The sequence below is a fragment of the Equus quagga genome, chromosome 14, assembly GCF_021613505.1.
Source record: "Equus quagga isolate Etosha38 chromosome 14, UCLA_HA_Equagga_1.0, whole genome shotgun sequence".
NCBI classification, from domain to species: domain Eukaryota; kingdom Metazoa; phylum Chordata; class Mammalia; order Perissodactyla; family Equidae; genus Equus; species Equus quagga.
In genome coordinates, this window is record NC_060280.1 from 84919203 (window position 1) to 84936633 (window position 17431).

General features: G+C 63.6%; 1 protein-coding gene across 4 annotated transcripts in view; it reads right to left on the reverse strand.

Moving 5' to 3' along the window:
* NFIX (nuclear factor I X) overlaps window positions 1–17425 on the reverse strand; it is a 91626-nt gene extending 74201 nt beyond the window's left edge. For all 4 annotated transcript variants that reach the window (XM_046684851.1, XM_046684849.1, XM_046684850.1 and 1 more), the window contains exon 1: window positions 17336–17425. In XM_046684851.1, coding sequence (XP_046540807.1) covers window positions 17336–17362 — 27 coding nt within the window. In that variant the 5' untranslated portion in view covers window positions 17363–17425. The remainder of the gene's footprint in view (window positions 1–17335) is intronic.
* Between the last annotated feature and the right edge of the window lie 6 nt (window positions 17426–17431).

Genomic DNA, 17431 nt, shown 5'->3' on the forward strand with positions numbered 1-17431 from the left:
GCCAATGAGCACCCACGAGAGCAAGCCGCGCTCCTCCCGGTCCAGAAGAGCCTTGCATGGAGAGGAAGGGGTGGCAGCGGAGAAAGGGGTCAAGAGGCTGACTGAGGGGGTCCTGGGATGGGCGGGCTGCCTGGGGAGGGAGGCCCAGCCCTGCTGCATCTGCCCCCCCTTCCCTGGCTCCAGCCCCAGCTGGCTCCCCCCTCACTTTCACTTGCACTAAATTTACTTTATAATTTTAAAATTAAATTTTAAAAAAACCAGGAAAGAGAAAGCACTGAAGGCAAAATACCTCCCACAATATCTCTCCAAGGGGGAAAAAAAGTTTCTGCTTATGTAAAAAAGACAAATGCAAGGGATCGCTGAAAAGTCTAAGCACCGAATAACAAGGAAAATAAAAGAGAAACACATTTAATTAAAAACACCTGAAGCAAATAAATAACTGACTCCCTCTGCACCTCGAAGGCACCACACAGCCGCTGGCGCCAGTGGGCACAAGCACCTACCCCCAGTTCTTGCCCACTTTTCCCTTTCCTTTCTCCCGGGGAGCTGTATCTGCCCCAAGTCCTACAGAAGCCCCTTTTCCTTTCCAGCTCGCCCACCCCACACCTGGGGAAGGAGCAGGGCAGCCACCTAGGCTCCCACGAGCCTGGAGCAAACCTCTGCAGCCCCATAAAGAGCCCCTTCCTCCATTCCCACATCTCCCCTGCTGTGCCCGCCACGGCCCCTCTGGAGTCTGCTCTCCTGCCCCAAATCTAGGTCCTGAGGGTGGCGGCCCTGTCCTGGGGGCTGCACACCAGGCCCAGCCCAAGTGGGCAGCTCTCTCCCCTACCAAAGGCACAGGGCTGCCAAGGCCGTCTCTTGAGGACCGCATTTTCTCTTCCTATTGCATATGGGGCTGGGAAGCAGGAATTGTTCAGCTTAATTTAAAATATGAGAAGAGTGTGAGCTCTCTGAGCATGCAATCTTTAGAAACAGTTGATTACTTGATCCATTTGGGGAGGGGTACAGAATAGGCATCCAGACTCTGCATCTGAGACCCCATATCCCCCACCCGGATTGACTCTCCCACCAGCCCGCAGCCTGGGAAACGCGCCCTCGGCTGGCACGGGGGTACCAGAGGCCGGTTCCTTTCTTCCTTTCTTTCTTTTTTAAATCGCTCTAGCGCAAACCAGGCAGTGGGTCAGGGCCCAGAGGCGGGGGAGGGAAGAGGAGAAGGCCGTCTCTGAAAGAGGGGGAAAAAAAGGAAAGCGAAGCTCCGACTCCGGGAGATCGGCCGCCGCAAGTTTGCCGGCTTGTGCCAGCCTGGGGATTTGCGAATCAGACCGGAGCGGAGGGAAAGGCGACGAGGAGAAAAAAAGCCCGCATTAAAACTAACCAGCTCTGCCTAAAAGCGAGCTTTCCACCCTTTAAATAAGACAATGCTGAGGGGAGAGGAGAGACGAGTTATTTCTCACTCTTTAATTATTCCAATGCTTCGCATTATTTAAAAAGAAAAAAAAACCACACACATTAGCCAATGATATATTCTAACCCGCAACAAAGCTGGTATTTTTCTCTGATTACAGACTTTGCCGTGGCAAACCCGGGCTCCGACGGCAGAGGCAGCGCAGACCCGCGCTCCTCGAGGAGACACAATTTTATTAAAATCGTCATCATTCCTTGCATTTCCGCAGCGCCTTTGCAGCGGCGGAGATCCAGGTGCCCCACGCCCCTTGCTACCCAGGGAACTGCGACCCGAAAGCTCAGTGGCGAGGCAGGCGAGGCTCGCCAGCTCCACGGAGCGCCACGGGCTTGCATTTTTCTTTCCTTTTTTAAAAACAGCCTGTTTCCATCATCCAGCCTCTGTCTCACGCTCACCAAAAAAAAAAAAAAAATGTAATCAAACTCCTTTACATTGTTTAGAATAATCCTTTAAAGAAGAGGGGGAAAGATGACCCGAAGAATAAGGGGGGAAAGGGAGCTGGGAGGGGGGTGGGCAGCGGGCACGAGGTGCAGGGCGCAGGGTCGGCGCGGGCCGGTCACCTCCCCCAGGGCGCCCGCAGCCGGCTGAGTCACCCGCACGTGGAAGAGGAAGGGGACCTGACACCATCCACGCGCATTTAAGCAATTCGGGGCAGAAGTCGGGTTGATGACCGACTCCGAGGGAGCCGGTCGGGAGGCCACGAGCGCTTCTCGGGTCCCCGGGCTGGGGGGGCGGCTCTGGACGTGCTCGGCCGGCCCCCCATTCCCAGCCAGGCCTGCCCAGGGCGCGCGCAAAGCGCCTGGAGGCCAACAAGGAGGACTCGGCGCCCCGGGTTCCAGGACTCGTCCGAGCGGAGGGCGGAGCCGGGCAGAGGGGTCCCGGCCGCTGTGCAAAGGGCTCTCGGAGGCCGCCAGCTCGGGCGAGGGCAGAGGCGACAGGAAGGGAAAGCGCATTTTCTGCCACTTAGTCACATTGCTTCCCGCGCTCGCCAGAGGCCAAGAGCCCCCCGAGGCCGGCCGAGCCTTGCAGTAGACCCTCGGCCCGCGCGGTCCCGCCCGGCCTGCTCTCCAGGAGGGCTCCTCCGAGGCGGAGGTCTGCAGGCGGCGCGGGACGCGCGGGCCCCTCGGGATGGGCGGATGCGCGAAAGTCGCCCTCGGGCTCGCAGCCGAGAAACCCAGAAGCGGCCGGAGCAGCGCGCGCGCCACCCACGCTGGGCAGCAGGACGGGCACAGGAGGGAAACTGAGGCAGGGGCAGCCGAGCCCCAGACCGCCGCTGGAGCCCCTGCTGGCGGCGGCCTTCGACGCCGCCAATGGCCAGCGCCCCAGAACGCGAGGCGGCCGGCCCTCGACCTCCAGACCCGGCCTGTAGGGGCGCGGGGGGGGGGGGGGGGGGGGGGGGGATACGGCGCCCGCCTGCACAATGCCCCCGCGGCCCCTAGGGCAGCAGCATTTGGGCCCCACCCCCCGGCCTCTTCTCGGCCGAGCTCCATCACGCCCCTTCTGAGCTTCCCCTCACCCGCCCCAGGGGCCGGTGATCCTCGCTCCTCGCTTGACCCGGGGGACGATCCCGCCCAAGCGCTCCCCGCATCCTGGCGTCGACGCGCGGCTTCCCGCCTTTTCGCCTCCGCGCATGCGCACGCCTGACTTTGCACATGGCCCACTCGCTGGCGGCGGGCAGCGCTCTAGGGCCCCGGGGGTATGCACCGTCGAGGGTTCTGCTGTCCCTTCCCACCCCGTGGTGCGCGGTGCAGGTGACAGCGCCGGTCAGCATCGATGGTCTGCAGAGTAGAAAGCACACAGCCCTGCCCCTGCCTGAGCCCAGGGGAGGCCCCCCCCACGACCCCCACTCCCCCATGCCCACCCCCCACCGCGTGAGACAATTGCAGTGGGTCGGGAAAATGGCACGCGCAGAAAGAGCACCCCGGAGGCGACAGTTAAAGGAGCCCGTAGGCGGCGGGCACCTGGCGAGGAGCGTACGCTGGGGCTAGTACACCTGCACGGGCGCACGTCTCTTCCTGCGTTTGCACGGGCACACGAAGTGATGCACACGCGGACTAGAGGGCTTCAGGGCGACGTTGGGGCGGCTTAGAGCCTCCCCCGGGGCGGGGGCTGGAGAAGGCGCAGAAGACCATCTAACTTTCTTCATCCAGTTGGGGTGTCAAGGCGCTCTGGTTGGGCAGTGGGGCCACCTAGGGGATCCTGGGACACCCCCACCTGCGCTCAGCATGCGCTTCTATTTTAAGACCTCTGCCACCCCTCCAAAAGCCACCCACGCTCGCTCCTGAGGTCCACGGGGAGCACAGCGAAGCCGCCTCCACGCCCTGTCCAGGAGGGCTGCTTAGCGCACGGCCTGAGCTGCCAAGCTGGACTCAGGGGGGCAAATGGAAGTTTCGCCCGAGGAGGGGCATTAAATGGCCTCTTTGTGAGAGGAATTGCGGGCCGTCACTCAGGATTAATTTAAGCAGCAACAGCAAACACACACCGAAAAGCTACGTCTCGCCGCCAGCACCCACCCCCGCGATTGCGTTTCGGGGAGGGCTGCGGGATTCGGTGGTGTGGCCCGGACTTTAAGAACGTGGGGCGTCCACTGCGAGAAGGGGGAAGGCTGCTCCCGCTCGCCTCACGTCCCTGCTTGGCGAAATGGGTTTGCAGGTTTGGGACGAAGCCGAGTGGGGGTGGTAAACTCCACGTACAAACGTGGAGCGGGAATAGGGGGAGGTTCTTACGGATAAAAACTATATATAAAGGTACAAATTTCCAATATAAATATAGCACATGCAGGGGCGCCACTGGGCAGCAGTTCTCGGGCGTCTCACCTGCGCCCCAGGGACATTTGGGGAGGCGGATGTTCTAAGAGAAATGGGGGCGACGGGAATTAGGCCTCCGCTTCCCAGTCTCCTCCCCCAACAACCTGAATGCGGCTTTGGAGCCAGGTGCCCTGGGCGGCCTGGCAGGTGTGCGGCTCACGTGAAACACACGCGTGTGCAGGCTGGGGAGGTGCGTGCCCGCGTGAGCCTGGAGCCACGCACGTGCATGGGCACGGGCGGCTCCTACGGGCTCACTGATCCGCCTGAGTCCCGGACCCCCTAGGGGGCAGGGCAGCCACCTGTGCTGGGACGGAAACCGGGTCCGAGCTCAAGAGAGTGCGTCCGTGTGTTCAGCACCCCCATCTGGACAAGGGCGTGTTTATGCACATGTGTGCTCGGCATTCCCATTGGGGTGTCCGGTCTGGGTGTGCATACAAACTGGCGACGCCTGGGATTCCCGTCGGGGGCGCGGGGCGAGGGCCTGCTTGAGACCCCTCTCCGCGCGGCTGTGCAGGAGCGTGCCTATGTGAGTGCGCGCATCCGAGTGCCGTGCGCGGGTGTCGGACCTGGGCCGGCGTGCCTGCGTCCGGTAGCCCCCGTCCGGGCCGCAGCACAGGGGTGTGCGCCTGTGCTTTGCGCGCGCCCTAGGAGTGGCCACGTGCGCCCGGGCCGCTGTCGTGGCCCAGCCGAGCCCGGATCTGGCCCCTAAGCGGGCCAGGGGGCAGGGCCAGCCCCCCGGCGGGCCTCGGCTGGATGTCGTTGGAGTCTTGTTGGTTTTGGCCGGGGCAGCTCTAATGGGGGAAGCCCCGGGGAGCGGGCGGGGGTGGAACAAAGAAGGGAAAAGCAGAGAAAGCGGGCTGCAGAGGAGTAGAAGGAGGAAGCCCCTGGAATGCGGAGAGCCCAAGACAGCCTGAGGCTCCAGGGCCTGGCTTGGGCTGAGGGACTTGCCTGGGAGCCCACGGCTGCCACTGCCCCACGTGGACAGGGACAGAGGTTTTGAAGACCCAGGACTACTCTGTGTTCTAGAACCCTGGCCCCAGCCAAGGGCGCCTACACACAGAATCCCACAGGGCCCAAGGCTGCAGCCTCAGCAGGCCAGAGAGAGCCAAGCAGCATTTGGGGTGGAGGGCATGGCTCAGCCTCCCTCAGCCAGGGGCAGCAGTTTGAGCCCCCTTAAGGAAGGGGCCAGCAGGCTCCTTCCCTTGTCTCTTGGCTGGGCTGCTTATAACCTCAGTTTCCCCATCTGGGGCATGGGACAGGAACTCCCACGGTGAGGGCCAGGAGGGCAGGCTCGGCTGGACAGGAGTGGGCTGGGAAGCAGGGTGACCTGCTTGAGTTTTGCTTGCCCCTGGGGGCCTGGCTGAGTAATTCCTGCTACCCCACTTCTAGCCCCATGACCTTGGCGCTTGACCTTGTGGCCTCTGTTTCTTCATCTGTGTAACAGGTTACTCATCCCTGCCTCTGCTGGGAGGGTTACAGGAGGTCACGTGCACGCGCCCGCCTGCTGCCCGCTGCATAATTGCTCTGGATCTGGTAGCTGTTATTTTTATTGTCAGGAGTCTATGGCTGTGACAAGCTGTGACGCCTGGTGTGATCGCGTGAGGCTGGCTGTGTGTGCGACTGTGCCGCTGTGTGTGTGTGCGTGTGTGTGACAGGTTGTGTGTGAGACTGTGCGTGGACGACAGATTGTGCCGGTGTGCGGCGGTGCCTGTGACAGGCTGTCACTGCGCGACAGACTGCGGGTGGCGGGGTGTTGCGGGTACCGACTGTGAGTGGCGATGAGGCGGTGTGTGGGGCTGGACCAGGGGACCCCCACACACCTACTTCTGTGAGGGTCTGGCTGACAGTGAGATGGGGGCTTTCATGGACTGGGGGGGCGTCATCCAGTGTCCCCTCGGGCTTTGGCCTTTCCATTGCATCCATCAGGATCCCACCTGCTTGCAAACCTCGGGAGGTGACAGGTCAGAGGGACCCTACGATAGAGCCTCCCCTTCGCCCACTGTGTCAGCTCAGGTGCCCACCCCCCCAGCTTCTTGCCTTGGTTTGGGGGACCCCAGGAAGCTTGTCAGGGACCTTAGGGCATGGAGGTCCCCAGGCCTGGCTGGCTTCAGTGAAGGACACACACCCGGAGCCTGTTTCCCACACTTTCCCTGAGCTCCAGGTCACTGCAGGGCCTGGAGACCTAGAGAAGGAGGGATCTGGGGAAGGATCCAGAAAACGAGGAGAGAAATGGAGGGAGAAGGCGAAAAAACCAGAGTTCCCTGGGACCTGGGGAGCCCAGAGCAGCTTGGGGTGGGGACCTCCAGTCACGGTGGACACACCTCAGGTCTGCGGGGTCAGGATGGGCAGAAACGCCATCAGACACGCGGGAGCACGGCTCATGTGCCAGGCCCCAGCTCAGACCCCGCTTTTACAGCCTCACTTCTCCATCGACGATTCCAACTCAGACGCCCTCCTAATCAGGGTGGGATTCCGCTGCTTCCACCACCCCACCCACCAATTTCCTGTATGGTTGGGGAAACTGAGGCTGAGACAGACAAGGGGACCCATCCAAGCACCCGCTCAGGCCCAAGAGGCCTGAGTATACAAGACTTCTGGCTTCCCGAATCCTCACCAGCTGGAGAAATCCTGGGGCCCGTGGGCTCGGGGCAGCACGCGGTGAACCCCGCCCCCCCCCCCCCCCACCCCGCTCCTTGGCGTGTCAGTGTGTGTGTTGCATGTGTTATGGCGTGAGCTGTGGTCCGCTGCTGTCATGCATCTGGTGTGCAAGCCACGGCATGAAGCGTGTGTCCCTCTGTGGGTGCAGGCCTGTGTGAGTCTGTGTGTCCGTTCGGGGCCAGCCCTGCCACAAGGTGGGGAGAGGCGTCGATGCACCCCCACCCCCCACCCCCCCCGAAAGTGTGTCTTTGATACTTGTAGCCTGGGCAGGCAGCGAAAAACAAGTTTCCACAGGGCCGCCTTGGGTTGAGGCCAGGCCGTCCTCAAATAACATTTGAAGTTACTTAGCAAACTTTGTTTAGTGCTGAGAGGCGCGGGCAGCGGGCTGGGGGGGGGCAGCAAACCGGTTCCTCCGAAATCCCTTTGCCCCTCTGGGGGCAGAAGTGCCCAACGTGGGGCTTGGGTTCCCCCGCTGGCTCTGGGGAGGGGAGCGGGAATCTTGGGGGTGGAGGGTTCGGGGCCCCCCATAGATGGAGCCTTCCTTTTGCCAGTCCAGGCCCTGGGCTTGGGCAGAAATGCCCACGCTGGTCTCCCGGCAGCCCAGAGGCTGCCACTGGGCCTTGGACCAACCAGGAATGGAGGAGCCACACTTTCTTCCTTTCCCCCCTCCATGCAGCCCCACTCTGCCAGCCTCGGGGCGGGTTGCACGAGCTAGCTTGGAGCATGCGTCCCCCTCCAGACACACACACAGGCCCCCAGAAAGCCCCGGTGCCCACATGCCCAGCCCCCAAAACTCTCCTGTGCCGCCGGGTCCCAGCCCCAGGCAGCAGAGAGGGCCAGAGAGCCAGTGATGGCGGGTTTGGAAGTGAGGTTGGTGCCCAGGGGAGGGGGAGGGGGAGGAGATGCCAAAAATGGTGAGCCATTACAGCGAGAGGGAGGAAGTGAGCAGGGAAGATGGAAGGCGGGCAGGCATCCTCTGAGCTTGGGGCTGCAGAGGGGCAGTGGAAAGGCAGCCTGGGCCCTTCCAGGGAGCAGGCGTGGGGGACAAGCCCCAGGTGGCATGGGACAGGCAGGGGGCCCGGAGACGCCCTGCGCTCCCCCACCCCCACCCCAAGCTTCGAAATGGAGACTGGCAGCAGCAGCCGCTCGGCTCTGCCCAGGCATGGGGTGGGGGTGGCGGGAAGGCAAGGCGCCAAACCAAATGCCACCAGGCTGGGCACGGTGGTTGCCAGCCGGCAGCACCGACCCCACCAGCACCAGCCCAGAGCCCTCACACCTGGAGCTTGGAGGGTGGAGAGGGGGGCCCAGTGGGACTCGGGGGTCCAGCAGACAAAGCCAGGTCCCCTCAAGCCGTGGGCAGGTCCCCAAGACCCTATAAAGATGGCCTGGCCTGGCACTGCCAGGGTGACGGGCTGGGGTAAAAATAAGCTGGGCCCGCCCCGGGGGAGCTAAATCGAGGGGCCCAGGTGGAAGTGCCACTCCGGGCCACCAGCTGCCCCCGCCCCACCCCCCGGCTCAGAGCGACCAGGGTGAGAACGCCCGGTGCCCATCGAGGCCCAGTTTTGTACAGGAGAAGCCCCGGCCATCTTGTCCCCAGGTCCCAGTGGGCAGCATACGGTGTGTCCACAAGTACAGATAATGGATGACCTCAGGCAACAACAATAGGCCACGCATTCCAGGCAGTTGGTGGGGGCGGCTGCGCTAAGCCACTACCCTTGACCTCCAGACCGCCCCCTTTGAGAAGGAAAAGGCCTTCGAGGCCACACTCGGGCTCTGGCAGAGCGACGCTGAGCTGAGAGTGGGCCTCTTGGACACTATCGCTGTCTCAAGTACTGGGCACTCCCTTGTTCCCCAGGCTCACTGTCTGCCCTCCCACCTGGGCTGGCACCTCCGCGATTCTGCTCCCTGCCGAGCCCCCGGGGCCTAGAACAGGGCCTGGCACCCAGGAGGTGCTCGGTAAATATTTGTCAAAGGAATGCACAAGCCCCCAGCTGTATCCCCAGCATGCCGGCTCCGGCTAGGTGCCCAGCAAGGTGTGGGAGAGAGGGCGTTGGGCCCTGCCGAGGTGATGGCAAGCATGGCCAGCGGGAGGGCAGAGGAGGTGAGATGACCATCCACTCCCATTCTGAATCCTGGATGGAAGAAGATCCGGAGGTCAGAGTGGTAAGGGGGGTTCAAGGGCCGACAGCTGGGGTGCACTTCCAATGGGATGTGGGGGTCTGTAGGCCCACTCTGAAATCTGGTGAAGGCCAGAGAATAAGGTGCAATTCTGTCCCAGGAGTAGGATTTAGGGTGGTGGCTATCAGAGAAGAAGCTCAGCTCCACCACTTCCTAGCCCTTGCCCCTGGCACTAGCTGCCTCTTCTTGGAGTCTCACTTTTGCATTTATAAAATCAAGCCCTTACTTCACATTAAGCACCGTTTTAAAGCACTTTCTATGAACCAACTCCTCTGATCCTTACCACAACCCTGTGAGAGGAAATTGAGGCGCAGAGAGGTTGAGTGACTTGCCCAAGGTCACACAGCTAGTGAGCAGCAGAGCCAGAAGTCAAACCCAGGAAGTTGGCTCAGAGGCCCCACTCTCCTAACAACGTCCAAATGTCCCAAATGCCAGCAGTACCAAAGTGGAGAAACCATGCCCTAATATACCGTCAGACATGCACAGTACTGTGCGCCCAGGCACAGCCAGCCCCTGTCACGCCTGCCTCACGTGGAAGGACTCAGGGGGACAAGCCGGAGAGGCGCTCACACGGGGTACGACACCGCGAGAATCAGCACTTTCTCCATCGCTGTGGTCTCTAGGACAAGCACTCATTTCTTTGTCATCCTACAACAGCCTGCTCCTGCCCGATTCTGCTGGCGGCCTCTCTCCCCAGACCCAGAGCCGAGGCTCAGAAGCAGCCTCGCCTCCAGCCCGCCGTCTCCACACGCCAGAGCGGACAGCGAGAGTGGGCCCTCAGCGCCGGGCCTGCCAGCCGACCGGGTGTCCTGGAAGGGGTGGGTGTGCGGCCTCCTGGCCTTGTCCCTCCAGCGTCACCAAACCAGTGCCGGGACCAGAGCTCCTAGTTCCATCCGGGCCATCGGGGCCTCAATCTGCAGCTCGGACAGGGCCAGGCGCAGCCCGGCGCCGAAGCGTGTGTGGATGTGACCTTGTCCCCAGGTGCAGGGGCAACACGCGGCTGTGTGTATGCCATGCTGATTGTACGTGGGCTTGTGGGGGGGGTGCATTTATGATAACACGCAGGTCCTGGTGAGCAAGACTGTGTGTGAGACACTGTCAGCCGGCCTCTGTGCAAGTGTGCAAACGTGTAACGGGTCAGGGGTCCACTGCGCCCATGTGTGCATGACTGTTTGTGTCTGATGAGATGTGAGGCTGAGTGTCTCCACTTGAGCACTGTCGACACTGGGGCTCCATCTTGCTCTGTGGTGGGGCGTCCTGGGCACTGTGGGGTGCTGGGCAGCACCCCTGGCCTCCACCCACTGGGTGTCAGTGGCAACCCCCCTCCAAGTGTGACGACCACATATGTTTCCAGACATGGCCAAGCATGTGTGTCACGGCGTGTCTGAGGCATGTTACTGCGTGCGTGTGCTCCCATGTGTCTGATGGTGATGGGGGTGGATCAACACTCGTGTGCATTCCGGGGGGTGTGACAGTGTGGCTGTGTGTGTGTGTCTGCAGGTCTGTGTACCCCTGCATGTTTGACAGTGGCAACACGTGGGTCCATGCTGTGTGTCTCCTGGTGTGTTTCTGTGCAGCCGTGTGTGCCATGGATCTGTGCCCACGTATGCATCCCTGCACGGGTACCTGCTCGCCGACATGTCCAGGTGTGAAGGCGAGCCCCTTTGTGTGCGGACGCCTGTGTCTGTGTGCGCCTGGTCTGGGGAGGTGTGCCACGCCTGTGTGACAGCGTGACTGTGTGCTGCGTGGGCCAGTAAGAGTGTGTGACTTGGTGTGAGATGGGCCCGGAATAAACCCCTGAGATGATCCCACTGAGGCCCATGTTTGGAGCGACCCTCCGGGATGGTCTAGCCCCCACCCCCAGCTCCTGGATGCCCCGGACTGGACCGAGAGCCGCCTCCTGAGGCCAAGGCGGTGGGGGCGCCTCTGAGCTGCCCCTTCCTTCGCCTTGGCTGCGGCGGATTCAGGTGGGGACAGACCCCCACCCCAGCCTGATCCGTGCCAGGAAGGCTGGCATTGAGCTTCCAGCCAAGGGGGCAGTGTCCTCGTCGGTGGCGGTGGCACTGCCCCTGCCCACTGCTGGCCACCACCCCCAGCTCCCCTCTGGGTGCGGCCCAGTGGGGGGAGAGCTCCCAGTGCAACCCCGGCTTCCGATTGGCTCCGGAGAGCCGCAGTGCCCGGCGCCCGCCTCCCCCTCCCCGGCTGGCGCAGCCACATCGGTAGTGGTGGCAAACGCAGCTCGGAGTTCTGGGCACAGCTGCGCCTCGAAGAGGCCTGCCAGCCCCACCAGAAGCCAGACACCCCAGCTCTGTGCCCCCGACCCCTCCCCACCCGCCCGCCCGCCGGGCAGCGCCATCACCCGGGCTGCTGCCCCCTTCAGGCTGCCAGGCCGAGGCCAGCCAGCCCCCTCGCCCACCAGGCCCGTGCCCCCGGCCAGGCCCGCTCGGGGCCAGGCCCAGCTCGCCGCCACTCCCGCCCTCGGAGGGGCTCCTCGGGAGGGGGAGGTGGGGGGGGCGGGGAGGGGGAGCTAGCCCTTCTTCTTTTAGTGAACGCACCCAGAGCTGGAGCCAAAAATCGAGGAGGAGAGATATTCAGACGGAGCCAAGACGCGTTTGGCAGGAGGAGAGAGAGAGGGAGAGAGGGAGCGGGAGGAGGGGAGGAGAGGGAGGAAGGAGAGAGAGAGAGGGGGAAAGCAGGGGGGCCTCAGTTTCCAAATCCGCGCTCTCGCAGCCTCGGAGGGACAGCGGGTGACGTGGGGGTGTGGAACCCAGGGCAGGCCTGGCCGTGGGGCGGTGGACTCGGGCCCACGGAGACAGCCGGACACCCCAGCTGGCCAGGCCAGGACGGACACAGGCAGGAGCCAAGATCAATGCACGCCGGGCAGACAGAGGAGGCCTGTGGGCGGCCCAAACACACACTCGCACCTCGCCACACAACGGGCTTCTGTCCATGCCGGGCCAGGGGCATGGGCGGGGCCCACAGCAGGGCCACCACGGCCGCCCGACCTCAGGGGAGGCCACGGAGAGGCCGGCCTGCCCCCAGCTGCTAGCCTGGCCGCCATAGCCGGCATTTCACACCGTGCCGAGAGGCCGAAGGAGGCCAGGGAGGGGGCCCGTGTGGGGAGACACACATCGACGGTCATGGGGCCAAGCCTAGGACGCAATGCCATGGGGGCGATACCCGTGGACACCCGCACTGACATGTACGCTGACACAGGTCGACACGGACAGAGTGACACGCACGGTTAGGCACACAATACACTCCTTCCATGACAGTCAGACACCCCCAGGATACAATGGGCTGTACAATGACACACCACAGTGGCAACATGACACAAAGACGACAACAGGCCGCCCGACACACACGATGACACACACCACCGACCCCACCGTCACCAAAATATACAGAGATGCAGTTTGGGGTGACCCTCGGAGACACGGGCAGGCAGCACCCAGTGACGGACACACAGACACAAGGACACTTGGAAAGGGACCCCACCCAGACGCGCGCAGCCACACGGCCCTCCTCGGGAAAATGGTGGCTCTAAGGGTTAGCATGCCGGTGAAGACACGCGGATCGAGGAGAACCCAGGTAGCTGCTCACAGCTATCCGCCAGCCCCCTGGCCTCCACAGCCGGGGCTTTGGGGGCAGGAAAGCGAAGACGCCCCTTTTCCCCACCCCAGCTGGCGGGGGCAGGAGCCCTGTCCTCGTCCTCGGCGCTGTGCTGGAGGCAATCACAGGTGTCAGGCCTCCTCTGCCTCTCCTGGTCCAGATGGAGGAAGGTTCAAGATGCCCAAATTCGAGCTTTAGGAACAGAGCACTGGGACCAAGCAGTAAAAAAGGCCAGGCTCCAAGCAGGTTGGACACGGAGGCCAGCGGTCAGACACTGACCACTGGGGGGATTTCGCCAGCAGCCATGGCTGCACCTCACCCACTGCACGCAGCCGGGATGCCCTCTTGACCCTGCCAAGGGCCCACACAGGGTCCCACATATGGTGGGCCCAGGTGACAACACCCAGCTGCAGATGCAGAAACAGCTCTGGAGCCGTGTGGACACCCTCAAAGCCCCCAAGGGGACCCACCCCATCTCCAGGCTCTTTGCCCCACTCGCATCCATGTGCACGAACACTCCTGCACACTCCAGCACGAGGCCCCAGAGCCCAGCCCCAAAGTGTGCCTGGTCACAGTCAGGGTTCAAGATCAGGGAAAGGGCCGGGTCAGCCAGAGTCCCCAAGAAGAGTATCTGATCCCCCCAGAGCAGCGCAGGCCTTGTCTCTCCCCTCCTGCCCTCTGCCCCCCACCATCATTTACCCCTGCCTTGAACACCTGCTGCCTTCTGCTTGGCTTACGGACCCCATCTGAGGGAAAAGAGCTGAGCCATGAGCTGGCCTCCCTCCTTCCAAACCCTTCTCTTGCTTCCTCCTCCAGGCAGTCCACTTGGACTGCTATGGTTGGGAGGTGCTCGACCCCGCCTTCCACCCCACTGAAGCAGCCTTGTGAAGCAGACTTGAGAGGGCCTAGCGGCGGCCTAATGATGATATCCAAGATGACAACAGGTCATTCTGTTTCTCAAGCACATCCAGGTGCCAGCTCTGCCCTGACCCTACTCACGGCCCAAGAAGCAGGCGCCATTCTCCAGACCAGGAAAACCCCATCTGGATTTCGGGGGATGAGAAGATGCAGAGGGCCCAGAGCTCCAACCCTGCGCTGTCCTGTGGCAAAGTCCAGCTCTCGACCTCTGCTCCCACGGCCTCCAACCGGGAGCCCGAGGCCACACAAGACGCTCCCGGTTGGGCCAAGACCTCCTGTTCCAGCCCCCACAGAGAGGGGAGCAGCCTGCCCCCCACATTAACCCAGCAAAGCCCTCAGCCCCAAGCTCGGCCCAGCCCAGCATCAAAACATGTCATGGAGCCCAAGCCACGCACGACCTCCCCCATGCCAGCTCCTGCCCATGCACACTCCCGCCCCAGCCGTGGGCATGAGACCGGCGGGGCAGGGCCAGAGGGAAAGCGGCCATAAAGAGGGGGTCCCACGCTGGTGCCGGGATGGGGAGTGCAGCTTCACAGGGACAGAGAGCTGGCCACAGTGACCAGGCAGAGAGCTGGGGGCACATCAGGGAGGCCCCAGCCCATCCCCCTCCCCTGGAAGGATTGTGTGAGTGGCCACGCAAAAACAAGCGTGCACAGACATTGTGCTGCCGTGTGGCTGCGAATGTCAGCAAACACGCGTGCCGAGGGCGTGTGCGTGTCTGTGTACATGCCCAGGTGAGCCAGCAGCATGGCGCCTTGTGTAAAGGTGTGTGTCCTTGGGTCTGCGTGAGCAACTATGGGTATCGCTGCATCTCTGTGAGCCCATGTCGATATACACATCCCATCTGGGGAGGGGGGAGTTGTGTGTGTGTGTTGGTGGGGGAGGGAAGACAGGTCCACGGTTTCCCGCGTCCGTAGGTTCGTCAATGGCCGTGTATCTGGTCATTGGTGTGAGCACATCCTTTATGTCCCCATCTTGGCAGCAGTGGCGTACGTGTGTCCACACTCTGGTCTGCGTCTGTTTGTTGGGGGGGAGGGTCCCATCCATCCGCCCCCTCCCCTCCGCCGAGGACTCAGGCCCATGGCTGCAGTGGGCTCCAGCAGGCCAGCAAGCGCCCCGCCCAGCAGCCCTGAATTTCGATGCTTTTTCCAGAAGGAGATTTCCCCCCGCCCTTCCCCCTCGCCCACAGAGCCTTTCCCCGCCAGGGCCCCGCTGCTCCAAGCTCGTTCCTGCTCAATCATTTATTGACTTTAAAATCGAAGCCAATTCTGGTTTGAAAAAAAGAAAAGGGAGAGAGAGAGAGCAAGAGAGAGAGACAGGGAGGCCAGAGAGACAGAGAGAGTCCGAGATGCAGGGGGAGGGGGGAGCAGAGATGGGGCCAGAACCGGAGGCAGAGGCAGGGAGAGACAGAGATAGCCAGAGGTTCAGAAGGACAGAAACAGAGAGAAATGGAAAAGGAGCAGAGCAAGCCAGAGATAGAGACGCAGACAGAGAAAAAGCCAGACTTGCAGGGCGAACTGTGGAAGCAGAAGGATTTGTAAGACCAGAGACGCCTGATCCGAGAGATGTGGCTGTGGAGAGGGGCAGGCCAGACCCTGCTGACCAGCCGACAGCAGCTGCCCACCAGAGCTGAGGGGTGCAGCCCAGCGAGACCGTGCCCACTCCCCTCCCCAGCCGCCCTGGGACACTCAGACCTGCGACACGGACCTGAGCCCTCGCTCCCTCCTCCACTGTCGCAGAGTCAAGCCCTGGCCATTGCTCTGAGTCTGGGCTACCCCAGCCCCTTCCTAGTCTTGTCACCAGTGGATCAGCTGGCATTTCCTCTCCTGGGGTGCTGTGACATCTGAGGGGCCAGAGTCTCACCCAGGCCTCAAGGGGCAGGCCAGGGAGCTGAGCTGGAGGTTGGTGGGCAAAGGGCAGTCGAGTCTGGGGTCTTGGTCCCACCAGGCTCCGAAGGCCAGCCACGCATGCCAGCCGAGTGTGGCCCCAAAGGTGGCCGCGGCTCAGCCCCAGCTAGATGGACAGGGTCGTTGTGCAGGGCCCAAGATTCGGTGGCCGACCAGTCAGAGGAGCAGATGTGGGGGTCCCCACACTGCCGCAGTGGCCAGAGTGCCTGTTCACACCTGCATGCACACTGTGACACATATGTGTGCATTTACACTTCACCAGCACACGCTCACACCCGCTTCTGTACAGGAAAACCCGCTCCCTGGGCCACACATATGTCCATGCCACGCAGGCCTGCCCCCAGCCGACCCACAGGGGTCACATGCAGACCCGGAGACTGACTCACACACACACTCGCATCTGTGGATACAACAGTGTAGCGTGGCCACGGCTGACACACATCCCCAACATACCCTCTTGCCCCTCGCCACACCACACCGCGCAGCAGCCATATTCACCTGGACTCCCACTGCCAGATGTGAGCACCTTTGACCCAAGGCTGCCAAGGCTCAGACCAGCAGAAGGGACAATTAGGACCCATGGCCTGGCGTAGGGACACCCCTCACACATGCAGGCCCCGCTGGCAGGCAGGGCCGGGCAGTCCCCAGGTGTCCCCTCTGCAGAGTCTGTGTTGCCAGCCATGGCCTGGCCCTGCAAGCAGGACCGCCAGGGCGGCTGTGGGACACTGGGCAGCTCTTGCAACCTCTTGGAGCCTGAGGGCCCCCCGCTCGGCTTGGGTGGGGTGGCAGGGCAGGCATCCCAGGGCCTTTGCCGCCGCTGAGCGCCGCGCCGAGAACTTCGCTGGAGGCGGGACGCGCTCTCGCAGCGCGCCAAGGTCGGCGCTGTCGTGCCCGCGGCCGACCCGACGGCGTGGCCGCAGCCCGGCCGGCGGCGCCCACGGCTGCCTCCCGCCCCTCCCGCCTCCGGGCGGCGGGACGGGATTCCCCCGGCCGCCCGGTTCTCCGCGCGGCAGCCGGGGTCGCTGGGGCCGGAAAGTTTGCGCCGAGGAAAGTTTGGGGGGGGGCCGCGGCGGCGGCGTCCAGGGTCGGTGGAGAGGCGCGGCCCGGGCTGGCAGCGCGCCCGTCCCTCCCTCCCCTCCCCTGCCCCTCCGAAATTTGGGAGCCCCGCCATTTTCTTAGCCCCGCTCCCATGTGAGGCCTGAACAAAGACTTTGGGGAGACGCCCGGGCCGCTCGGCCCGCCCCGGGCACCCCGGCCGCACGCAGGGGCCGCCGCCACGCACGCCGGCCGCTGCCACCCTCGGGAACCGCTGTGCCCGCCCCAGGGAGCGCCGCGGGACCCCGTCCCCGCTCGGCGCCCTCGGGACCACCCCTTGCCACTCTGTCACCCCCGCAAACACTACCAGCGGCCACGCCGCCCGGGGGTACACCACGGTCGCCCACAGGTTGGCGGGAGTCCCGCTGCCCACCGCACCCCATTCGAGCGCGCGCGCGCGCGCACACACACACACACACACACACTCACACTCACGAGCTCCAGGGGCAGCGCCACGCACGCAGCCGGCCACCCCGGAGCCCCCAACGGGAGTCCGCCCGGAGGCCAGGGTCGCACGCGCACGGTGACGGCCGCATGCGTGCCCGGGCTCCCCGAGGCACGGCTTGCACCCCTCGGCCGCCCGCGGGCTCACTCCCCCGGCCGCCGCGCGCCCCTCCGCCCGCCCGCGCGCCCGCCCGCCGGCCGGCCTCCTGGCCCGCTCCCTCCCCGGTCGGTCGCGCGGGGGCGGCGGCCGGTACCTGGGTGAGGCAGTACGGGGAGTACATAGCTGGGCGCCCGGCGGGAGCGCGGCGGCCGGCCGCGGCGAGGGGAGGCCCGGCAGGCGGCGGCCGCGC